At 31.6% G+C, this 26,404-nt stretch overlaps 2 protein-coding genes across 4 annotated transcripts; both read right to left on the reverse strand.

The window, feature by feature from the left end:
* Window positions 1-834: 834 nt before the first annotated feature.
* LOC149156238 (protein PIN-LIKES 7-like) lies at window positions 835-7,927 on the reverse strand. 3 transcript variants are annotated; one of them, XM_089442734.1, is made up of 5 exons: window positions 7,743-7,927; window positions 4,569-4,678; window positions 4,117-4,442; window positions 3,522-3,601; window positions 835-930 (listed from the first exon to the last, which is right to left on the reverse strand). In XM_089442734.1, coding segments are annotated over exons 3-5 (216 nt in total). In that variant the 5' UTR covers window positions 4,252-4,442; window positions 4,569-4,678; window positions 7,743-7,927; the 3' UTR covers window positions 835-929. The 3 variants fall into 3 exon arrangements, with proteins under 3 accessions (XP_089298860.1, XP_089298858.1, XP_089298859.1); XM_089442732.1 differs by lacking the exon at window positions 4,569-4,678; XM_089442733.1 differs by lacking the exon at window positions 7,743-7,927 and having other exon boundaries at window positions 4,569-4,880.
* A 9,480-nt stretch (window positions 7,928-17,407) lies between these two features.
* Window positions 17,408-19,743, reverse strand: LOC149156239 (GDSL esterase/lipase At5g03820-like). Its single transcript, XM_089444688.1, has 5 exons — window positions 19,611-19,743; window positions 18,651-18,781; window positions 18,238-18,471; window positions 17,889-18,144; window positions 17,408-17,598 (listed from the first exon to the last, which is right to left on the reverse strand). Exons 1-5 carry the CDS (start codon window positions 19,741-19,743, stop codon window positions 17,408-17,410), a joined length of 945 nt encoding a protein of 314 aa, XP_089300814.1.
* Between the last annotated feature and the right edge of the window lie 6,661 nt (window positions 19,744-26,404).

Genomic DNA, 26,404 nt, shown 5'->3' on the forward strand with positions numbered 1-26,404 from the left:
TATATAACCGAAAAATTAGCAAGTTGCCGATGTCAAATCAACAGGATGAGACATTACCATTGGTACAGTTTGTGTGTACACAACTTCGAAAATGGAAATATATATATATGGAAATTGAAAAACATAAACGCTATATTATATGGGAAGTCCTATATATAAGTTTTTGGCATGAAGTAGCTTCCGAACATTAATATCTTAAAGCTACACTGAAAAAGCTTTACTTTCAGTGAAAAAGAATATGCATATCAAGACGGATACAGTGATTAACTAACGAGTTACCTTTTGATGCACAGGAATGACATCTGATAATTGATTGTTTAAACCAAGAGCAAGAGATATTCTTGAGTTACCATTTAAGAATATGTTGAAATAAGGACAACTTTTCGCTAAACTAATCCGAACAAACCGAACAACAAAGCTTCAATCTGCCTTCCCCGAACAAACTTGCTATCTTCCTTGAAAGATCTTGCTGCTTGGATGGCGTCGCAAATTCAATGTGTAATTCATTACAAAAATTTTAGTTAGAAGTAAAACATATATTTCAAGATTGTTAAAATATTTTAAATGGTTATTACCTGATGTTGCTCTGGCTCATGCCCATTGCAAGAAACATACGTCTGAATAACATTTATTGCCCAGTCTTTAGACCTCGCAATAAGATTGGATCACATCTGTTTAATAGCATGCAAAAAATTTAAGCAAATTGTACAGTTAACAATAAACAGAAACATAGGTAAAATAATACCAAATGCAATACAAACCTCTGCGGTGCTGAGCCCTCCTTTCATGGCTCCATGTTTGAGCTTCATTTGAGCTTCTTCTGACATGGGAGCGTCATCCGAACTCATTTTTCCTACCAGATAATTAACTACCTTATACTCTGGGATCACCCTTTTCACTGGTTGATATCTCTATTCTATTCCGAACAATCTGCAACATGATGTGCTCCATTGAGACAATGATGTATATATATATATAAATTAAGATATAAATTCTCCAAATATAAATATATAAACTTAAAAAAAAAAAATTAGATTTATAATTAATATATAATATAATTTGAATGATGTAAATTATTATAAATTAGAAAAAACTTAAATAATTAATTTTGATTTATAATTTAAATAATGAAAATTGTTAAAAAAAAATTTAATATTAAATTTTATGATAACAAATTTATGACGGTGTATAATGAAATTGAATTTTTTTCTAAATAACATTTAAACAAAAAAATTGATATCATTATTTGTTTTAATGTGTTTTAAATTATTAATAAAAAGTAAATAATGAATAATTTCATTTTAAAAGAATTTTTTGAGGTTTATTAATTTGATTTGTGATATGATATTAGAAAAAATAAAAGGTTTATTTTTGTAGTATGATATTTGTGATGATTAACATGGAAATGGTTTAATTTTCTATACATAAATAAAAATGAAAAGTTTATTTATGTGATGATTATTATGGAAATAATTCAGATGTATAAAGAAGAAAATGATATTTGTGATGATTACTATGGAAATGGATTAATTAAATAAAAGGAAGGAAGAATTTTGAAATTTGCATTTGAAAAGAAAGGTTTACCTTTTAACATAGAAATAATTTAATTTTGTAAGAGAAAAGAAATATATATATATATATATATATATATATTTAGAAATTTATCTTTGTGATATGATATTTGTGGTAATTGATATGGAGGTGTTGTAATCCTCTCCACACATAAGAAAGGAAAAATTATTTCTGTGATTTAAAATGTGTAGTAATTAATAGATAATTTCATACTTTTGATAATTAATATGAAAATTTTCAACTATGTTCTATTGGATAAGCTTTAGTATTCGAATGACATGCAGCATGACACGTATTATATAACGCGTCCATTTCATATATGGGTACCTTTTTATCCACCACGTTTCACTCTGAAACAAATATTCATGTTCGAAGGGTACAATCACATAAAACTATTTAATTAGAAATTATTGAATAATTTATAAGAGTGTATTTTTTTAAAAACAAAATATTAAAATAAATTTTTAAATGTGCACTTTATTAATGTCAGTGGAACTTTCCAATTTTAGATCAAAATTCCATAAATAGATATTTATGGTTAAGTCTGTGTAATATTTAGACGATAGCTTTGCAAATTTTAAAAATATTTTAGAATTTAATGAGACTAACTTCCTACTCAAAATAATAATAAAGGTTTGGAAATTTACTAAGACCTACAGGTTTGGAAATTTACTAAGACCTACAATTTAACAAGATATCAAAACCTTGACCGATATTAGATTCCCAAGTCACCTAGGAATTAGGGTGTTGGAAGAACAGAAAAACCCCATGGCACTTATAATTTACAAAATTCATAGATTAAACCTATGATTCAAATAAATCCTAAAAACATATGCAAATAATGGTAAAGGTTTTGTATTACTAAGGCTTGCGGGTAAACACAACATTCAGTGTCTTCACCACAGGCTACCAGGGGACTGTGAAATGGAAACCCTAAAGGAGAACATCGGAAGGGCTTGGCCCTTGAGTATGTAGTAAGTCCGAATGTGTAGGATCGAGAAGCAAACCCAAGCCATTTGTGGTAAAATCACCACAGGCTACGAGAGGACTATGAAATGACAACCCTAAAGGAGTACATCGGAAGGGCTTGGCCCTTAGGTATGTAGTACGTCCGAATGTGTAGGATCCGTAATGGAATTCATGGCCCTTGTACTCAGTCAATAGAAAAAAAACAGAGGCAATAGGCCTAGTACAAATCAAATGCAGAGTCAAGACCAACATCTTTATATGACAATGGCAATTTCTGATGAGTCGGTGTAAAAGAAAAAGGAGGTAGGCCTCGTAGAAATAAAATGCAGAGTCGAGATCAGCACCTTTATATGAAAGGGGCAGGGAAGTAATCGGGGCAGGGAAGTGACTTCACATCAAGGAGTGCTTTAATAAAGCACCCGATCACCCTCTATCCAAAACCCATGTACATTTTGTTTTGAAAATTGAAAAAACTTCCCATATCATTTTAAATATATTTTCCAATGCCATTAAGTTCTATGACCAGTGCTCTCTAATTTCAATGAAAGTTTATTTTTTCTTTAAATGACCCATTGTGTTTTTTTGTTAATTGTTTTAAATCCTGCATGGATGACACTAATGTGTGGTTGTCATGTAATTTCCATGAATATACTCTCGACCTATTCAGATGCTTTTCCTGATAGTTCATTTTTATATCGAACTCTAAACACTAGGCTATTTAAGCATTTAAGGAACCTTGCATCCCTAACAAGTATTCAAGGCCTTTATAGTTTAACAATGGTTCTAGATATCCTCAAAGTTTTTCTGTTATCTAACAAAAAAAGCCTTCATAATTAAAAATGTTATGCAAAATTCATGTCAAAAGATTGTCAATCCCAGTCTAGTTGCAAAAATAAATTTTATGGATATCCCAAACAATCTATGAACATAAAAGGCCCTGCTTACAACCAAATTAGCTGGTAGTTAAAAAAAATAGATACCAGGAAATGAGATCTTCGAATGTCACTGATTGTGCCAGGCTTGCGAACATAAGTGCTGGTGTAAATACGACAAAAATGACCTGTTGAGAAGCACAAACAAAAAAAGCCTATGATTATGTAAGTAAAAACCTTCATAGGCCACTACTCTGATCTTGAATGAACAGAATTACTGTGTAGACAACCTTTTCCCCTTGATTGTACTTGTATCCTATGGGCACAAGTACCTATCATATTTTCTGTTTATTTATTATTGTTTACTTTCACATGTTAATTATTCCAACTACTCTCACTAAATAATTCTGTACTCCTAACCGTATTATGTTAGAACATGCAAGGCTACATCATGATAAGAAGTAGCTGGCAAACTAGAAAGAAGCAAAGCCAACAAGCATTAGAAGTTCGTGTATACCATGGTAATAGCTATCCTTCAGTATGTTTATGCAGAAGGTTACAATTTACAAAATATACGACCTTTTACGACTAGCAATAACATAGACTTGATGACAGTTCTCATTTACAGCACACAATTCCATTTTAATATGTATGTAAAAATGTAATATGAATATTGGATATCTCAGAAGCCGCAATCCTTTACCTTATTCATATGTTTTAGACAAGCTTCAGTAAGCACGCCAACATACTGAGTTGACAGAACGGCTCCAAGACCACTTATCAGAAGAATCTTCACAACTGGCATGGATGCCACAGTTAGAAGGTCCCAGAATGCCATACTGTTTTCTAAGTTCTTCGTTCTTTCTCCTGAGGTTTTTTATGAATACTATTGGCAGTACTCAGAACCAATGCCTCTCTATGGTTTCATTCATTTGCAGTAACTCCATACTAAATGCAAGCTTTTTGTATGGCAGGTGAAATCCCTTGCTAAGCCACTGTGTGAAGCTCAATAAACGGGCAGCAGTATTCCTGTAAAAGAGAGATTAAAAAGTTAGCTTGCTCTAAAACCAGGATGACCTGTCAAAGAAAAAACTAAGCGACCCACTTTTTCATTTTATGAAGGAACAGAGTGAACAGATTAACATGTTAGCTTACTCTAAAACCAGGATGACCTGTCAAAGGAAAAACTAAGCAATCCACTTTCTCATTTTATGAAGGAACAGAGTGATAGCAAATTTCAATCCTTGTAATCCAAAGATTCCAAACTGAACAATGGAAACAGAAAATTGGCATAAGTTACTTCCAGATAGCCCTTCAGCTTCGCAGGGCCAAACGACCATGCAATTTAGATCGTGGTCTAGCATTTACAGAAATTTACTTTAAACCTTGTTTCCAGCATACTTGTATCAAAGTTACAATCCAATCAGAGAAATTTACCATAACTGAAGCAGAGATAATGGTTAGAGACCCAGATTTTATTTCGTTTCCTCTGCTAATACTATCCACCGTACTCTGTGGCAGGGGAGGATCCGAGCAACAGGGGAATGGAGCCTTAATCACCATTTGAGCCTAGTGAGCCCGATTTATAAGATATTGTATAGCCTACTGATAAGTCCAATTTTCTTAGATTCTTGAAAAGCTCCAAAGACCATTTTAAAGAGTTGCAAGAGAAATGACAGTCATCTCGAAATACCAACCTAATGACAAGAGTTAAGAGTAAAGAGGCTTAGATAGTCCAACGGGGAAATTACGAGAGATCTGAAGTATACAGACAACTAGTATTCTTTGTCCCAATTTCGCAGAGTTTCACAAGCATGAAGCATCTTAGAAGATAAGCGACATCCAATGATACCACTAACTTTGCAACTTATAATTTTGAGATTTACACCAGGATTGTCTTCTTTCTAATGGTGAAAATTCCTATAACAATTCCTAGTTTGAGAGCCAAGTGCCCAATCAGAGCAATTTACAGGCGCTGAAACAGGGATGATGCCCCTATCGTATTATCTTAAGCTGAAATTCCTCTCTAGATACTCGGATTTTCTTTCACCTCCTCTGCTATTACTGCCCACTATACTCTCCTATACGTTGTGGGAGGAACCTACCAACAGGGGATCAGGGCCTTCATTACCACTTAGCCTAGTGAACCCTACTTATAAGATATTGTATAGCCTACTGATAAGTCCTATTTTCTGAGATTCTTGAATAGCTGTAAAGATCATTGTAAGGATCGCAAGAGAAATGACAGTCATCTCCAAATACCAACCCAATGACGGGAGTCCAGAGTAAAGATGCTCGCACAGTCAAACGAGGGGTTTACTAGAGATCTGAATTATATAGACACCTGGTATTCTTTGTGCCAGTTTCAAACAAATATAGAGTTTCGCAAGCATCAAGCATCTTACAAGACAAGAAACATCCAGCGACACCACTAACTTTGCGACTTAGAACTTCGGGATTTACACTAGGATTATCTTCGTTTTAATGCTAAAATTGCCTCTAGCGATACATAGCTTGAGAGCCAAGTGCCCAATCAGAGCAATTTACCCGAGATGAAGCAGGGATGACGCTCCTCTCCTATTATCTTAAGGAGAAATTCCTCTCTAGGGACCCGGATTTTCTTTCACTTCCTCTACTAGTACTAGCCACTGTATTCTCCTGGAGGAACCCAGCAAGAGGGGATTGGGGCCTTAATCACCATTTGAGCCTATTGAGCCCTACTAATAAGACACTGTAAAGCCTGCTGATAAGTCCCATTTTCTGGCATTCTTGAATAACTCCAAAGAACATTGTAAATGATAGTGACAGGATTGATAGTCATCTCCATACAGCAACCTGATGATAAGAGTCGAGAGTAAACAGCCCACACATGTTAGAGAAGGGAATTACGAGAGATCTGAAGTATATAAACAACTGGTATTCTTTGTCTCAACTTCTGACAAATGCAGAGTTTCGACAGCATGAAGCATCTTAGAAAACAAGTGATATCCAATGATACCGCTAACTTTGTGACTTAGAGCTTCGGGATTTACTCTAGGATTATCTTCTTGCTAATGGTAAAACTGTCTATAACAGTACATAGCTTGAGAGCCAACTGCCCAATCAGAGCAATTTATTTATCGGAGCTGAAGCATGGATGGTGCCCCTGTCCATTTTCCTTCACACCCTCTGCTATTACTCGCCACCGTACTCTCCGGGAGGAATCCAGGAGCAGGGTATTGGGGCCGTAATCACCATTTGAGCTTAACGAGCCCTAATAGTAAGACACTGTAAAGCCTACTGATAAGTCTATTTTCTGACATTCTTGATTAGCTCCAAAGACCATTGTAAAGGATACCAAGAGGATTGATAGTCATCACCCTACACCAACATAATGACAAAATTCAAGAGTAAAAGGCGGACACATGTCAAATAAAGGACTTACGAGAGATCTGAAGCATATAGACAACTGGGATACTTTGTCCCAACTTCAAACAAATGCAGAGTTTCGACAGCATGATGCTTTCAGTCTGAAGTATATAGACAACTGGGATACTTTGTCCCAACTTCAAACAAATGCAGAGTTTCGACAGCATGATGCTTTCAAACAAATGTAGAGTTTCGACAGCATGAAGCATCTTAGAAGACAAGTGACATTCAAACAAATGCAAGGTTTCGACAGCATGATGCTTTCAAACAAATGCAGAGTTTCGACAACATGAAGCATCTTAGAAGACAAGTGACATCCAATGATACCACCAACATTGTAACTTAGAATTTTGGGATTTACTCTAGGATTATCTTCTTTCTAATGGTGAAATTGCCTATAACATTAAATAGCTTGAGAGCCAAGTGCCCAAAAACTTCTATCCTATGTATTACCCTGAATCTGTCTTTACTGGATGAACCATTAAGGACAGCTGGACCTATTTCACATGCAAGGATCCATGGTTTTGGATTGTGACTAAACTTAAACAAACTAATACCATGACATTATGTTTTCAATATTATCCCTATATTCTAATAGTGGACATCGGTCTCTCCAACATAGTATGAGTTTTTCTTCTTTTAATCTGATCCAGAGCTCTAGATGATCGAGTTGGTACCGAAAAACAAGCGGGCACAGACTGCAAATCACTCTCAAATAGCCAATTGCTTGAAAAGCATAAGTAAAACTAAATACCGATCTTCAGCATTAACGAACCACACAGTCTGAAATTACAGGCCAATAATTGCAAATTTTACAGGATTGTAGCGCTAAATCCTAATCTGTTATAATCTTCTCTTTCATGGCAGAAAATAATTAAGAAACGAAAATGAAAAGCGAAAATAATCCATTACAAAGAAAACCTGCATCAGAGGAGACGAAATCCCCGTGCATTGAGAAGTTTGCGCCTCTAAACGGGCGAATTTGCTTGCCCGAAGAATCATATATCATCTAAATGAAATGATCTGACACAACTTTAAGTAGGTGAAGCATGCAAAGGGAATCGATATACAACTCTGGTTTCCACGACATAAGATAAGACACTGAATGGTGGATTCTAATTATTTAGAGGGTATCAAAAATGATCTCGTCGTCCTCGTGTCCTCAGATATAGCAAGCTCAATTGCTCAGTAACCACAATATCCGGAAATCTGGTGGTTATTATTGTGTAATGTTAATAGTCATTGCCATTGCTATATATACACCACTATTGCTCAGTAAAAACACTATTGTGGACAACATTTAATGAGGGTTAATGATTTAATGGCATTAATGAGTGTGAATGATTGGTTGTACAGTATCCCGGCGTTTCAGAGAAGGATCCAACTGTGACAGTGTATCTCCCCTGTAGTTGTGGTTCCCAAGTATTGCCAATAAAACCCAAATTTCAGAATTATTTATTAAACCTGTGCCTTTAATATTCACATTAACTTCAAATATAAAAAAACCATGCCAACGAGTTAATCCAAGAACAATCTCATGCCCATGCTCGCAATGCAGAGGGCAAACTCAATACTGGTAAGAAACTGCTTAATAACACGCAGTTTAATTAGGAATTTGCAGGGTCTGGTGCTGAGAGCTGTACCAAGTTTCTCTCTTTCTGTAGTTCTATATAATGGAAAAAAAGTATGATAACGACGATAAGTACCCAAATGCCATGGCTTCTGAAGTCTACTGGCGGTATAAATGGCAGAGAATGACTGCTCAATGCTTTGATCATCTGTTCCATTCAACCCATCTTCATAAAAATTATCTCCAGTTGAAATGACAAAATCGATATTCAACGGTTGGGCGATCTTCCCCATCTGTTACAGAGTCAGATATTAAGACATTATACATTTTAATCAGAAAACTCCAAGCAACTGCAGACAAACAATTGAAGTAATGAACAGCGAGTATACATTTTAATCAGAAAACTCCAAGCAACTGCATACATAAAATTGAAGTAATGAACAGCGAGTGGGAGGCAGCGTGCCTGTGCAGCAACTTGGGACTGATTGTATAAACCTTTTCTGCCCCAGTCGCCCACCACAAGGAATTTGAGAGGATCGGCAGCCATGATACAGTTGCTGGAAAGTAGTAGGAACGCCGTGGAGAACATTAAAATGCAGCGCCAGGAGTAGTGTAGGGCAGCTTGAAGCTCCATCGCCATTTTCAGTGGAGGCCTGAGAGGTGGCAGACGGTGGTAGCTGAGAGGTGAGAGGTGGCAGCTGTATAATAAACTTTGCATGCGCCTAAGTTTCATGTTTCCGGACTTTAGATAAAATATAACTTGTCACCACATTTTTAAACGAGCCATCCAAACTTTGGTTAAAAAAAAAAATTGGATTTGGAAATTCAGTAACCCGGTAATAAGACCTCCAATATAAAACTTTGGATAAAAAGCAAAAAAACATCCAAGCTCTAAAATAAAACTTTGGATAAAAAGGAAAAACATCAATTTAATGCTCCGGTCAACTCAAATTAATAGAAAGTCAACGCCTGATCGAACGCTATTAGTCCCAGGCAGGGACTAATAATGAGATGGAATATTTTATGATATTTATGTGAATACATGGAATATTTTAGGATAATTATGTGAATACACATACTAATGGGACGAATATTTTATGATGATGGTATGAATATAAATACATAAATACATGGAATATTTTAGGATAATTATGTGAATACACATACTAATGGGATGAATATTTTATGATGATGGTATGAATATAAGTATTTATATTAGAATAAGGTTTTCCTAAATTTAATATAATTATTATTTATGAATAATAAGAATTCAATTTTTATGAAATATTTTAGAATATTTTTAGTAGTACATAGAAATAAAATATTGAGATTTATTTCCAAAATAGTTATGTTTTGTGATTAATTAAAAATTATGATATGAATAATTGTTATATGAAATGAGTTATGGCTTTTGGTATATGGTATTGATAAATTATTCCAAAATAGTTATGTTTTGTTTTGGTTTTTTTAATCATATTGATTAATTAAAAAAATATGATATGAATAATTGTTATATGAAATGAGTTATGGTTTTTGGCATATGGTATTGATAAGTTATGATATTGATCCATAATATTGTAACACAATTTGTTTACATATTAATAATCTCTATGGTAAAGTAGGGATAATTGGAAATATTTTTTTGTATCTAATTATCATGCAAATGACCCTAAATAATTGTTTCTAATGGTGAAAAGTGAAAGAGTTTTTCATGATTAAACAAGGTTCAATTCCCATGAGAACTTCTCTAGAACCATAAATGCACTTGTTTAAAACAATTCCTTTAAATTACTTCAATATTAAGTTTATTAGAATTTTTCACGATTAGACAAAGTTCAATTCCCATTAGAACTTCCCTAAAACCATAGGGTTAAAATAATTCCTTTAAATTACTTCAGTACTAAGTTCATTATATTATTCATATTAATATTTGTTTTATTTTTAATATTCATTATATTGCACAACTATTTTTAATCAATTAAATTATATATATATATATAGATATATATAGATAATATTTTAACTAATTATTTTATATAATTTTCATGTCTTTATAGATCAACCATAACGGCTTAACGTTAAGGGTTTTAGGATTGACCCCTTGACTTTCTAATTTGAGGTGTATTTAGCAATGAAAACTCCACCAATTAACGTAACCATTCCAACTTTTTATTATTAATTTGTTTTGAAATTAAATTATATAATTTAGGGTAAAATTAATTATTTATTTTTTAAAATAATTTTTTAATTATATAAATAATTTAAAAAGTCTTTAAATTAGGTTAATTTTATGATTAAAACATGTTACTCACAAAACATGTTACTCAATTTCAAATATATTTGTACTTATTTTATTTTAATTAAATGTTCTATTTTTCAAAATTAAGTTATATGGGGAAGGTGAGAGGGCATGGGCTTGAGGAAACAATAGAGCTTCACTGTTGTTTGGAGATTTGTCAGATTGTTTGGAAACTTCAAAGAGGGTGTGGTAGGAAGAACATGCATAACTCATTGTTAGGCCAAACAAGATGCATTACTTTCAGTGTCATGTTGGTGGTATGACATGATCAAAATCTGTTTCTGAGAAGGTGGAGAAGCTAGAGTTATGGATGACTCACTTCGAAGAGCATGTACAATGTTCCTTCCATCCACCTCATCCTCCACAGACTGCTCGAACAATTATGCTTCTATTACTTCCCATGATTGAGCATGGTTACAAGTGTTTTACTTGTTTTATGGGTTTTTTTTTGGTGGTTTTGACCTCGTAAATTGTGCACGGTGTCTCTAACTATTTTTTGTTTCTTTGTCATATATTGATCGTAGTGGTCAACAAACTGAGACTACCTATATTTTGCTATTATTTTGATAAATAAATAAAACTTATCAGCAGCAAGGAGGAGATCGAGTGGACTCAGGTCACGGGTCGGTTATCCGGGACTCGTGTCCCTCTGATGGCCACATGGAAGAACTGGCTACGGATGCAGCCTGCCAACGGAATGGTGGTACCACAACTTCTGCAACGATGTATTTTTCTACCGCATTGACAAAATTGCGATTTTGATTCCAGCTTTACTTGCCCGTATACTGTGGCATTTTTAACGGAGTAGTACCCTTTTTTTTTGTGTCCACCAACCTCCTCCTCGTGTCCTTTTCCATTATGGTTTAGGTGTGATTGCTGGTAAACACCATGCATGATGTCACCATGATTTCAAATTTCAACGTTTCTATTATGGTCGAGCTGTGAATGATGGTACAGACTATGCATGATGTTGTTATGCATAATGCTAAACACTATGCATGATGCTGTTATTTTGTACTCACATTATGATTTCAAATTGAGTGTGAGAATAAAATTTTGAAATAAAGTGGGAAGATATTTGGGTTTCTTATTTTTTTAATTTACATATGTTTTGTGAGGTTAGTGTTTAACATTTAAAATGTATCTGCTTGAAGTTATAGTTTTTTCCATAGTTACCAAGTTCGCCCGTACTGGGCATAAAAATTCGAAAATTTGCCGATACGATTCGATTCGCGGGAAAATATGTTTATGCTGATACGATACGGATCTGTCTGGTGAATCATAGTTTTCCGATTTTTCTTTCAAATTTTATATTAAAAAGTAGTGGTGGAATTATGGTAAGTTTGTATAATGAAAAATAAATAGTTTTTATATTAAAAAATAATGGAAAATAATAATTTGAATAATGAAAAACAATAGTTTTCATATTAAAAGGTTAAGTGATTTTTATCACAGTTACCAAGTTCAGCCGTACTGGCCATAAAAATTCGAAAATACGGCAGTACGATTCGATTCGGTTGCAAATTCCGAAATTGGAATTCGGTACGGTTTTTTTTTAAATAAAATTTTTATATTAATTTTTTTTTTTATTAAACTTTAAATGGTAGGTTAAACTTATTAACTTATTACAATGGTGAATGGAATTCGGTAAATAAAAAAAATTATATTAAAAGAAATTATAATAAAGTGTAAATGGTATGTGAGGGATATTACAGTTATGATGGAATTTAGTAAAATGGTAGGTTAAGAATATTACAATTATGATAAACTGTAAATAGTATATTAAGAATATTATAATTATAATGGAATTTAATAAAATGGTATGTTACTAATATTACAATTATGATGGAATTTAATAAAAAAATATTTGTATAAAATTTAATATTTAAAAACAGAAATTTCTATATTATTTAATTAGGTAAAAAATTGTTCATATAAAATTTAATATTTAAAAATAGAAATTTCTATGTTGTTTAAAACATAATTTTTTATATTAAAAAAATTTACATTTATTATTTAATTTGGTAAAGATTTTTTGTTTATATATATATATATATTAGAAATTTCTATATTAAAAAAGTATAGTAAACAATAAATTGCATATTAAAAAAGTTATAGTTGTAAAAAACAATAAATTATATATTAAAATAAAGTAAAAAATAGTAAGTTTATATGTATTAAAAATAATAAATTCCTATAACAAAGAAAAATAAATTCTTATCTATAAATATTTATAAAATATATATTCCTCAATTTTTTCTATTTGAATTTTATACTCCCCCTATTCCCCACTAGTAACAAAATGGAAACAACGAATTAAAGTTGGGGTGTGTTTCTCCCTTCCGGTCTCTTTTGAATTGAGTAGAATGCATATCTCGACTAACAAAATCTACACTATAAACAACTCTTTGAAAGTGTGTTTCACCTACAAGGAGAGAATTATGTTGTTTTAGTTATTAATTAATAATGTTGTTATTTTTTTATTTTTAAAGGTTTATATTAAAATTTAGGAATTGATAATATGATTTTTTTTTTTAAATATATATTAGAATATAGATTTTTTTTAATTTAAAAATAATTTAATTTTGAAAGATCTCTACTTCCGAATTTTTCCCGTATTGTATTTTAGGTAATCGAATTTTTTCTGTATCAAATCGAATTCGAATTCGTATTCGAATTTGAATTTCTGACGCATGTGTAACTCCATTAATTAGGAAGACAATTATTCTTAGTTTGACAATGGAAACAATCTCTACTTCAATGCCGTTCCATCTGTCTTTTAATATTTTCCATTTGTTTTCTAAGAATGTAAATTTCCAAGTATCAGTGGTATATAGTTTATTTCCATAGTTTAATTTGCAAAGATATATTTTTTTTTTTTCTTTTTAAATTTGAATAATTTATGAGATTCTAACTTGAAGTGATAATAGAACAATATAATTTGAAAATTTCTGTAGATTTAAAGTGAAACACTAATAATAGTAAATATGAGCGATAATAATAATAAACAGTTTTTGCAATTTTAAAGATAAGGGATAATAACAGATAATACTAATAAATATTTTTTGCAGCTTTAAAGAGGAGCATATTATATGTAACTTGCTCACCGTAAATATTTTCTCTAGTATGCTCATAGACAACGCTAGACTTGTCTTTTTGCAACTTTGAAGAGGAGCGATAATAATAATAAATATTTTGTGCAGCTTGCTCATGGACAATGCTTGACTTATTTCATGTAAAAAATTTGGCATGATGGTAAGAGTTGGTGTATAGGTATAGTGTCATCAATTTTTTTTTTTTTTTTTAAATCACCTAAAATCTTCAAACATGTTAAACATATAACCATATTTTTTTATAGTTCTCTTTAGTATTTGAATAAATAGCTTTCATACCCTAAGCTGAATTATCAAACTATGACAAGGTGAACAACGAGAGTAGTCTTTGGTGAAAAAAAGAGGGCACAATAGAATAAATAGCTATGATTGCCAACTTATAAATAAATATCAAAAACCTCACAAATACAGTGTAATTTGCAACATGCAAAACATAGATTTCAACAAACAATACTCTGCTAATTAAATTTAAGTGAGAAAACTTTGAAAAATTAAATTGTCACTTAAATTAACGGTAGATCACAATAAGCATAAATTATGATGAAATGCATTATTTAAAAAAATGATAAAAAATGCATTAAATAAAATGGTTCTAATGAAAAATAAAATTAGCATTAAATAAGATGGTTCTAATAAAAAAAAACAAAACTATTATTATAAAATCATAGTTTGATTTTTTATTACAACCATTGAAATATTATTGATTAAATAATAGCTTGTTTTTTATTAGAACCATCTCATTTAATGTAATTTATGCGTAGTGTGATATGAGGTTAATTTAAGTGACAAGTTAATTTTTCAGAGTTTTCTCATGTGAATTTTCCAGAGTTTTCTCATAGACATTGCTTAAATCGTGGTTTCAGGACCAACTGGTGTTGCATAATCTATCCCAGTAGAGCATTCTGAGTCACGTAGAAACGTGTTATACGAACATGTTAAAATTTGATAACTAGTGTGAGTGTCCGTAGTGGTAGGTTGGGTGATTAAGCGTGGAAGTTTAATCAGTTTACAGGTTACAATTTTAGAATTTTTCATTATTGCCGTCTCAATCCTTTTCCTACTATGTTCACTGTCTATAGTTTGTTTAGTCTTTTCTTATAACTGTTTCCAATCTTGCAAGTTATTATCAATATTATTTCAACCCTTTCCATTTTATGATTTTTCATTTAAATGTCGAATTCGAAACATCGAATAAAAAATTTATTAGAAAACAAAAACAATTTGATCGATGCTTTCCACTTCAATAAGATATGGCCACTGGAGATTCATGTATCATTACACCAAAGCCATAAAGCTTCACATGGTTTTTTTTTTTACTGAAGAAATCAAATCCATAAAACTTTACATGGTTTTTTTCAACTAAAAAAATCAAATCACAATTAAAACAACTTTGGAACATATATAATCTTACCCGAAATTAGACTAGGTGAGGACCAAACCTCCCTCACATAATTTGTGTTATATATTAATCTAATTTTCTAAAGGAATTGCGAAAGTTTAATGATAAATATATGTCAAATCCAATGTGAGTGTCATTGTGAAAGGCGTAGCTGGAATATTTTTCACCGAATTCCTGGGTACTTGATATAAATGGATTAGGTATGGAATCTATTTATAATTAATATAACAAATATTTTACTATTTATTATAGTGTTAATATTTTATTATTAAAATATTTATTATAGTGTTAATATTTTATTATTAAAATTATTAATATTATAGTATTACGTTGTAGTTTTAGAGGCTTATAAGAGGCTAATAAGGAAATGTTTTGGTTATATTAGTTATGCAATGTCATAGACTTGAATATGGGTACATGCATATTTGTTGGGACAATTGGAATGTGGTAGTGAAGTTTAATATAGTAATTATATTTAAAGTTAGATTTCAATATTATGTGGGATATTTGTACTTAAAATTATAGATGAGAAGAAATTGGTTTGGTATAAAAATAATAAAAAAATTTAAAATACAATTATATATATATGTATTAATTAAAATTATAGATGAAAAGAATTTGCTTTGATATAAAAGTAATAAAAAATATAAAATAGAATTATATATATATATATATATATATATATATATATATATATATATATATATATTATATTTTATAAAACAAAATTAGAAAAGTTTTATATAGAAAATAACATTCAACCAATTTCAAATTTTCAGTGACAATTAATTTTATTGCTTTATAATTTTTGTTTTAAAACAAGTGTAATATGTAATGTTGCTGTTAGTACTTGTGTTTTTTTTTTTGTTTTTTTGTTTTGTTTTGTTTTGTATGAAGTGCATGATTTAAGCACCACAACTTAGGTGGAGGGGAATCAAATTACTACAAATCTATCCGTACATGATAACATAGTTTTATGAAAAAAAGGTGAGAAACAATTAAATAATTTAACTATCAAAAAATGTTATGGTTAATAAAATATATTGATGGAAAAAATTTGAAAAAAACTTTATTATTAAAATAAAACTTTGTTATTAGAAAGAATACAACAATTAATAGAAAGCAAACTAGGAATGATTATAGGTTAATAATTATTTATTGTTAAAAATAAGTACCATAATGAATGGAAAAAAAAAATATTAATTATTGAAAAATCCATATATTTAATTTAGTTTTGATAATTAATTTATGATTAGATTGTTATAAGAAAAAAAGTTGTTATTAAAAAAAATACAACCATTAACAAAAAAAAAGTAAATAATGATTATAGGTGAATAAATATTTATTGTTAAAAATATGTATGATAATGAATAGAAAAAAAATATTAATTATGGGAAAACCCATATATTTAATTTTTTTGGATAATTTCCATTATTGATTTTTTTTGAAACAATTTTTAATTTTAACAAATTGATTTTAAACTGCATAAAACTAATCATGAATCAATCAAACATTAGAAATTCAAATTTAAAAAAAAATAAAAATTAACTTCAATTTCTAAAAAATAAATTTAATATTTAATTTATCACAACTTTAATAAAATTTACCAATAACTTTTAAAAATTTAAAAATTAATTAAGGGTCAAAACATTTTAACCCAAAAACAAATATACAAAATTATATGTGATTTTCAATTTCAATTCATCTTATAATTATCTTTAAATTAAATAATAACTATAATTTACTCTACAAGTATAAAAAATTATATACTATCTTTATTGATAATTTTTTTTATTAATTTTTAAAATTACCCAATAATATTTAAAATTATATAATAACAATTAATAGAAATATATTAACCACATAATTATGTTTGGAAAAAAAACAACACCGACAAATATCTGCCTCCAATATAATCAAGCTCTAAATTTTAATATCTTAAATTTTAAGCTCTAAATTTTAAAATGCTACACCATTGCTTTAAGAAAGTATGGACAGTCTTTAAATGCCCATAATTTTGAAACTGGACTTAGATTTATTATCCGGTTCTAAATCAACAATTTAGAAGGAGGGAAAAATATCAATAATATTTGAGGAACCAAAACCCATTCCATAACTTAGTTGGACGTTGGCACAGTAAATATTATTACAGTTTTACGATTCCCTGCAGATTAATGAATAGTGGACGTAACAGACGCAGTGGCGTTAGCTGATAAGCGGAAGAACTTGTGAAAATATGGTTTGGGCGAGGATCGCGTAAACATGGCTTGTTGGATGGACTGAATCCCAGAACACATATTTGGATGCATCCGGACAGGTTGGAGTTTCCGAGTTGCACATATACGCTGTCTCTATCAAACCCGTTCCACAGCAACCTGTCCTAGTTTGTTCAAACCCTGCAACCAGAAACAACACATTACACTGTCAAATTTGGAGAAATTTATAAGTATCCAGGTAGATCGATTCGAAGGATCTATCTGCCGGTCAAACTAGAAGGAAAGAGATTTAATCCATAACCTCTCAGAAAAACAAGGTACTTAGTATCAGAATTAGACCTACTATTTAGATATACATTTTATTTTTATAAAATGAAAAAACATATTAGGCTAAACCATATTAAAAAACCTTAGTTAATAAAGAAATTAGGTTACGATGAAGGCAAGCGACCCGAAATACAGAATATTACCATATGCACCGGGATGCTGTATAATGTCAAACAACTTGTCATATATGTGAATATAAATCAGTGTAAGGCCAGGAAAACTGGGCTTCAGCGCCTCTAATAATAATACAATCTTCTGATTAAAAGAAACAGCGACATCATTATACTCGTCAATGCAGGTGTTACCCATCAAGTTATGCATGGTTATTTGTGAAGGTAAACAGCCAAAAGGAGGCAGGCAATTGACAGCAAGTCTGCGTGCACCCTCGGTGTATATACTCTGTCACACACGCATTTCAACGGTGATTTAATATAAACCCAATAAATGCCTAACATCACCATTTATAATTGCATTGACGAAACTATGGATCACCTGTATAAATTCCGAAAGAGAATGTAACAGAAGATCCGGGAACTGCGTTACACTGTATTCTTCACTTAGAATAGGATTCATATAATAACTAAGAGCAAAGTCATTAGTTCCCATGCTTATCCCAAACAGGCCTCCTGATATTGTCTTGGTGGCATTAAAAGCGCCAACCATATTCGCAATCCGGCCTTTATACTGCCTGAAATACTCCACTTGTTGCCCCAATGTTAGAACATTCTGCACATGTTAAAGTTGAAAATTATAGATCTGGAAATTAAATATCTGAAATGAGTTTGTTTGGTAATTAGTTCAAGAAAAAAGATGCACACGTTAAAGGTGAAAATTATAGATCTAGGAATTAAATTTCTGAAATGAGTTTGTTGGGCAATTAGTTTAAGAAAAAAAGATATACTAACAAGAGAGAGAGAGGTAGAATCATAGTATCCAGCTGCAGCAGAAGCGAAGCTGGCGCCTGTAAGCATTTGTTTTCCTTGGAATTGGGAATCCAGATATGCGGGCAGTAACTCAGGAAGACCTGCTAGATCAGCTGTACACAGTTGAAATGGTTAACCATAGCAGCATTAACAAGTAGGATCAGTTTACATTTCAAAAATATTTAGACCAGCGTTATTCTAATGATTTGTTGGTGTATTTTTTTACCATTAGGATCAGTTTACATTTCAAAAATATTTAGAAAAGCGTTATTATAATGATTTGTTGGTGTATTTTTTATGATGTGTTGGCGTATTTTTTTGGTAGGTTTGGTAATGATTATATTTTTATCATGTCTAATATATAATTCCGATGGAGGTGAGAAATTGAATAAGTGATTTTACTAAAAAGTGCCTTAACAGAATACAAGATTACTGTCTATCTAAAACCTTCAAAGATCACTCTATCCAAAACTCTCAGAATGGAAAATTCTCTCAGAATGGAAAATTGAATGAGTAACTTTACATAAAAAAAAATACCTTAACTTAAAGAACACCAAATCACCAGATAGATAATATAGGCTAAAAGTGATGTTACTTTCCCTTCCTAAGTCCAACATTAAAACGATCCTATCTAGTAGGATCAGTTTACATTTCAAAATATTTAGAACAGCGTCAGTCTAAAGCTTCATAGCTGTAGTCTTGAATTTAAGACAATCTGTAATAGAATTTAAGTTACTATCCCTTGTTAAGTCCAACATTAAAACGAAACTATCATATGAATTTAGTCTACAGGTTACTAAGTTGTACTTCGAGTCATATATAACATATCTGTTACTAATTTTCCATTAGTAAATCGACCAGTAGGTTTACGATCCGCAAGATCTCTCCCATATTATGGAGGAAAGTTGGCTCTGAAAATCGTTGCAAGTCCATCATTGTTGCCAGGATCTACAGTGGAGTCTCCAAATATGTAGGCGGCTGACACTATAGGTTTTCTGGGGCTAGTCTGTGCTGCGTTCAGAGGCAATAATGCCAGCAGACACGTTACAATACCAATTTTGGCAAACCGTTCCATTATTTCTATTGCTTCCGAAATGCTCAACAGAATAGCTCAGAAGAAACTGCTTAAATCATGGTTTCGGGACCAATTGGTGATGCATACTCTGTCCAAGTAGAGAACTCTGAGTCACGTTGAAACGTGTTATATGAATATGTTAAAATTTCATAGTTGGTATGAGTGTCCGTCGTGCCAGGCTGGTTTATTAAGCGTTAAAATTTCATAGCTGGTCTGAGTGTCGGTAGCGCCAGGTTGGTTTATTAAGTGTGGCAGTTTAGTCAGTTTAGAGGTTCCAATTTATAACTTTTTATTAAATTCTTATTAGGTTCAATCCTTCTCATATTATGTTCACTTTGTACACGCTTGTTGCGCAGTCTCTGTATAAGCTTGTTTCAGTCTTTTCCGGTAACGGGTTCCAATCTTGTGGTTGTTATCAATATTATTTAAACCCTTTTCATCTCAATAGGATCCCAAACATGGTGGGCTCAAAGTTATTGACAAAAGACACAAATTGATCGATGCCTTCGGCTTCAATGAGACGTGGCCACTACACATCCTACGCATCCACAAATTGTTACGATCGTACTGTTACCTTATTGCTCCAAAGCCATGAAGTCTCACATGGATGCTGTTATAGTCACTAATTTTCTGGTGGAAATGCAAAAGTTTAATGGTTCACATATCTCAAATCCAATGTCAGGCTCGTTCCTTAAGCATAGCTGGAATATTTTTGCACCAAATTCCTTGGGTGCTCACTTTAAATGGAACAGGGATGCAATCGATTGATAATTAACATTAAAAAATAATAATTATAATAATTATTTTAATATTATTTATAAATAAAATATTGTAGTGTTAATTTTTTTTTTTTTAATAAAAATTTTAATTTGTGGATAGATGATATATAATTTATTTCTTTATATATATATATATATATATAAATAAAGATTAATTGTCTATATATATATAGAAAATTAAAATAATAATAATTTATGAGGTATAGAATATATAATGATTGGGTGTATTGTTAAGGCACTTTTTAATATGAAGGTCGCTAATTTGAAATTCATCGTGAAAATACTAGTGATGTTAAGGGTTGGTGTGGCCTAGGCCACGTGTGGTGATTTTGAGGGCTTAGATGTCCCTAAGTCTAGGTTTCTCAAGCCAAAGATTAAATGGGTAGTCATCTGTGTACTCACACAACTTAACAAACAAAAAAAATTAAAATAATAATAATTGAAAAAAAAGAAAAACAATTTTATTAAACATGGAGGTACTTTTTAAAGTTTAATATAATTAAAATGTATACTTCCAAATACAAAATTGGAATAAGAAATATAATATTTCATTTTTCACCTTAATAAAACATACACACACACACACACATGTTAAGTTTGAGGTTAAGTATCTCTAGAATAGTATTCAAAACCATAATAACTTACCGGATTGGTTCACTTATCAAATCAGTGAAAATTTGACTCCTCAGATCTCAATGAATGGATCTTTATAAAAAATACATAAACTAATTATTTTTTAATGAAAAAACTATTTTTAAGATTTAACACCATCATTCCAAACCAATACAGACAAAATATACAAAGTTTTCTCATCTATATACCATGCAAAGGTGAATATATCAAAATGACACTGAGTGCAATACATATCAACAACAAAAGACACAATTAATGAGGCTGTAAATGATCTCTAAAATCGCAAAAAATACTACAAGTTATGGGGCTAGTGGCCTACAACAAGTCTATGTATCAGTGATCAACATGATCAGTCCTCATCATGATCAAACTCATCACAACTACTAGACATGGGATCATCAACCTAAGCTACATAAACATCATCTGGCTCATAGCCTAAGTACTCCTCAGACTCCTCTGCAACCTCAATAGTAGTAATAGCAGCAAAAAAACTAGACATCAAAACTACAAAACATTGCTCAACATAATCACTCATGAAACTCATCATTTATTCAACAATACTAAAAATGGGATCATTAACAAGAGCTACATAAACATCATCTAACTCAAAATATTTAGGCTTGGATTGATCAACCTTATATATGGTATAAATTGAAAAAGTTTAACATGTGTAACCAATGATTTTGTTTTGAGTGAAGGGTTCATCTCCTCAACCTTATAATATGGTAGAAAAAGCTTAGCATGCCTAACAAATTATTTTCCTTTTAGTGAAGGGTACATTTTTGTTGAGGCCATGGTAGAGGATTTCAACAAGAAATACCACCAACATCAACAAAGTTCAACAATCAATTCCACCAACATCAAGGTACTTAAATGACTTCATTATCTTGATCAAATGCCAATCTCATACCCTAACACATGACATAATCAATTCGAAGCATTTCGATCTCCTAAATCTTGAAATCATGAAAACCATTAAGTCTTTCGAATTTTGAGTGATATCTAAAAAAGTAGTTTCTCCATATGAAATCCAATAAAGTTGAAACCAGTCTCAAACATTCTTAGTCATTCCATGGTAATGCTAAAAATTTAGGTAAAATGACGAAAATGAAAGATAAAGGAAATGTCACTTTTACTTTAAGAATTTAACATTACCATTGGTTGCCAACATTGCTAGGGTTGATATGTGTGAGGAAAATGAGAGGTGATACATCCTTTTAAAGGCTTGGAGGGTTTTTTTGGAGGTAAATAGTCACTAGTTTCTCTCAAAACTACTGAGAAAAGCTAAAAACACAACTCATATGGGCTTTACAGCCAAACTAGTAATGAACCAAGTAGTTTATGATGGAATCAACTTGTTTATGGGAAAACCGACTAGTTCTATCATAAACTAATTGGTTTATGGTAGATTAATGGAAAACCTTAGCCCGCAAATCAACCCAACCAAGTTTTTCATTCGATTCATCCATGCTAGCTAATGAACTAGTCGATTTGATCGATTTCTGGTTCAAACCGACTGGTTTTGAATACTATGATCTCTAGAGGGTAGTCGATAAGATAAAGAATTTTATAACCTATAACCTAAAAAAATAAAGAGAATGCATCTAGTTTTATCATTTTCATAAAAGAATTTCATGTTAGAGTTATAACTCTTATTTGTCTTAAGTGTGATGCTTTTTAAGTAAAGGAGTTCATTCCTAGTCTTTAAGAAGTTGTTAGATCTAATTAGGTTGATAGATATTCTCCATTTACTAGATCCCTATATCGGTGTGAGGTTGAGAGATTTTATAAACTAGCTTATTGTATGAACAAGTAATTTCTCTATCTTGAGAAAACATTCGGGTATTTATATTGTAACAATATTTGATTAATACAAGTGTACTTAAGAAATATTAATTTGGTATTGGAGTGGCATTGGACTTAACTCCCTTACGTCTAAGGACCCAATATGGAGAGTAAATGGTTTACTTGTTTGTTATAGTGTGAAAATACTTTTCTTTCCACTTATTATGTTGATGTTTGGCATTGTAATGAATGTTGAAATATGTGTGAGGAGGAGCCAGCATTTGACAAAGGGTGCCAGGGTATATATATTTTGAAGATCATCAGCATTGCATAGATTCTAGCAGTGTGTTTCTGGATTAGTTTAAGGCAGTAAGTTATAGCAAATCTAAAGTGTATGGTAATGTGTCTATTATAGTAAATACTATAGAGAATTCCATCACGTTGTTGATTAATGGATACCAATAGATAATGAATAGTTCTCCAAGGAACTTGGGAAAAAGGAACACAACAAATCATTTGATGAAAATGGGGGTGAAGAAGTTATAATAGTCAACGTCGGGCCCTCTGGGTTAGTTGTTGTAGCATGCATTGTAGACCTTAGAATTTGTAGTATCATTCTTGAGCAAGATTGTCGCATGACATCCTTGTGGAAATACTAGATGTACGATCGGGCGATGTTGCAGGGTGACAAGAAATTCTCCAAGCTCCCTATCATACCTAATATGGATGAATACCTTATTTTTCTTACTAGGAACCATTTTATTTTCTGCTTGGAAAAATATGCTAGAAGTCCTAATATTTAGCTGTAGATTTACCAGTCCTTAGAGCTCGCAAGATTTTGTCAAGAGACAAAAAAAATGGCATGTCATTGCAAGGTGTTCTTTGGATAATTTTGAGAAGTACCTCGAATGGTTTCTAGTTATGGCGAAAGGCGAATTCATTGAAAATTTCATGCCAGATGTTTCCACGTTGAACATCTTTGGAGGAATCACTATCCATTTGATTGATTACAAAAATGAAAATTATTTCGAAGGCAAGAAATTTATTTTCATGAGATGAGGATATTATGGAACAAATTACTGTTGGAGCTTGTATGTAGTGACACAAGGACATTGGCATCTATCATATTTTGTAATCGAACTCAAGTCCTACTGTGAGAGTGATCATGGACACCAATAATTACCAATAAAGGTACCATTGAGGAGTAGATAAATTTAAGGTTTAAAACTCATGTCAAAACACTTAGAGATACCATTATGGACATCAGAATGGGGTTTAGTATTGTTTTCTGGGTGTGATTGGTCTTTAATTAGTTTTTAAAGTTTTAATTGATAAATCTTCTCATGGGCAAAGATGATTTTTATTTTTATTTTTAGTTATTTATTTATTTTTTTCTATGTCTTGGAATCATGAGTAAAATTATGGGTCTTATTGAGCCTAGTTAACTCAATATAGATATAGTTTATTTTATTTTTAGATTCACGACTCTAAAAATTGACAAGTAAAACTTGGAGATCCATAAAATTCATTGAATGAAGATGCTAAAGATTTGGACCAAATTTCCCACATTGTAAGCTACTTCAGAGGAAGATTGTATTCATGTGATCGTGTCATTATCTCTTGTTGATATATGTAGTAATCCTGCAATGTTTAGTTATGTAAGATCATTGACAAGTCTTTAAAGTAAGAATTTTTGTTGTTGAAAGGGTATCCTAACTATGATATTTTTCTTTGTGAATTGTTTGTCGAGTGGTGCACCATAAGACTTGATTGGTAGGTGTAGAGAATGTAAGCTTGATATGGTTACATTCTGTTAGGTCCCTATACTACTAGTGTAACCCCTTATTATTATTAGTACAACCCACTTATTATATTATTGTACCCATGTAGTCCCCATATTGTTATTATTGTGCCCCATAGAAGCCCACTATTGTTATTACTGTGCCCTTACATTATAATTGTTATGTTGGCTTTGGTTATATTATGACCCCTTAGACTCCTATATATAGAAAGGAGGTCGTGTCATTTGTATCGTCCAAGAATTGTTCATTTGTGTAATGTAAAGGAGGTTGCCCCCTTGAAGACGCTGAATTATAAGGCGTTGATCTATCTTTTCTATCTTTTTGTGAGCTGGTTTCATAACATTTGGTATGAGAGCTTTGGATTCTAGGGTTTTGTTGCTCCAAACAGGTCATCGTGAAATTTTCACTATAAATATTTCTCTACGAAGTTTTAGAAGCTAAAAAAAAAACCATTTGAGAAGAAATTGGTCTGAAACCTCAGGACCAAATTTCAGATCTTGTATCACTATATTTTCAGAGATATGATTTGAGGAAGTTAGGGTTTTTGCAATCTCCGGAATTTCATCTCAAATAGGTCATTATGGAATTTTTGCTACAAATTTGTTTCTATGAAGGTTCAGACTGTGACATTAAAACCCATTTGAGCTGCAACCTTGGTGAAGCTTAAACCTGAATTTCAGATCTTGGTTCATTATATTTTTGGAGATAAAATCCAAGACATTTAGGGTTTCTGCAAGCTTTCGAATTACATCCTAAACAGGTGAGCTTGGGAAAATCGTCATAACTCTCTCTGAGCATCAAATTTAAATTTCATAAGAAGTTGCAGAAAGAGGACGAATTTGGTTTTCTGTGTATTGGTTTCAAGTCCCAAGGTTGAAACAGTGACACGTGGCACTTTGTACAAGTTTTTTCCTACTGAACTAGTCTATAATCAGGTCATCATGGGAGATTCGACATAACTCTTCCTTGCAGAATCCAATCTTGATCAAACTTGTGGGGTTAGAAAGAAGACTCAAAGGGCTACTATAGGAGGAAATTTCAGAACTTGGAGCTGTGAAATTACAGAGTTACAGTCGTTTCAATATCGAGATCCTAAAATCAAGAAAAGATGATATGAGGAAGTTTGATGGCAAGGATCCGATAAATTGGATACTACAGATGGAGAAATATTTTGATATACATGAGGTGAAAATGTTACAAGAGGTACGTATTGCATCTTCATATTTAGAACTAGAGCTTTTTTTATGGTATAAAGGGCTTTTTTCTTGTAAACCACTTGTTACGTGGTCAATTTTCACTGAGGAAATGATAGCACATTATGAGGATACAAAGAGAAACACCTTCTTTAGCCAATTGATAAATCTCAAGAAAAAGTGTTTAATGGCAGATAAAATTGAGGACTTTCAAAAATTGAATATAAGGGAAAATGATATTCTAGATAAGCATAGGATTGATATCTCCATAGGGACTTTAAAGGATAACATTCAACATGAGGTTCGTATTTGGGAACCTGATTCATTGGAGAAGGCATACAGGTTAGCAAGAAAATTGGAAAAAAAATTATGGCAATAAGGAAGTCTACCCCTCGCAACTATAAAGATGGAAGTGTTGTTTCTCCTAGCCTTCCACAACCTACAAGGTTGACACCACAACAATTGGAAG

Source organism: Pinus tabuliformis, chromosome 9, assembly GCF_031772625.1.
Source record: "Pinus tabuliformis cultivar Carrire ecotype Pingquan chromosome 9, CPIR1, whole genome shotgun sequence".
Lineage (NCBI taxonomy): Eukaryota > Viridiplantae > Streptophyta > Pinopsida > Pinales > Pinaceae > Pinus > Pinus tabuliformis.

Bases quoted from the DNA above. Each gene is read 5' to 3' on its own strand.
- LOC149156239 (XM_089444688.1), bottom strand. From the start codon at position 19,743: ATGGAACGGTTTGCCAAAATTGGTATTGTAACGTGTCTGCTGGCATTA. The intron at 18,782-19,610 runs GCAACAATGATG...AACTGTGTACAG, and splicing joins AGACTCCACTGTAGATCCTG to CTGATCTAGCAGGTCTTCCT. The intron at 18,145-18,237 runs GTGATCCATAGT...CGTGTGTGACAG, and splicing joins CTCTTTCGGAATTTATACAG to AGTATATACACCGAGGGTGC.
- LOC149156238 (XM_089442732.1), bottom strand. From the start codon at position 4,251: ATGGCATTCTGGGACCTTCTAACTGTGGCATCCATGCCAGTTGTGAAG. The intron at 3,602-4,116 runs GTAAAGGATTGC...GCTTCTCAACAG, and splicing joins GTCTAAAACATATGAATAAG to GTCATTTTTGTCGTATTTAC.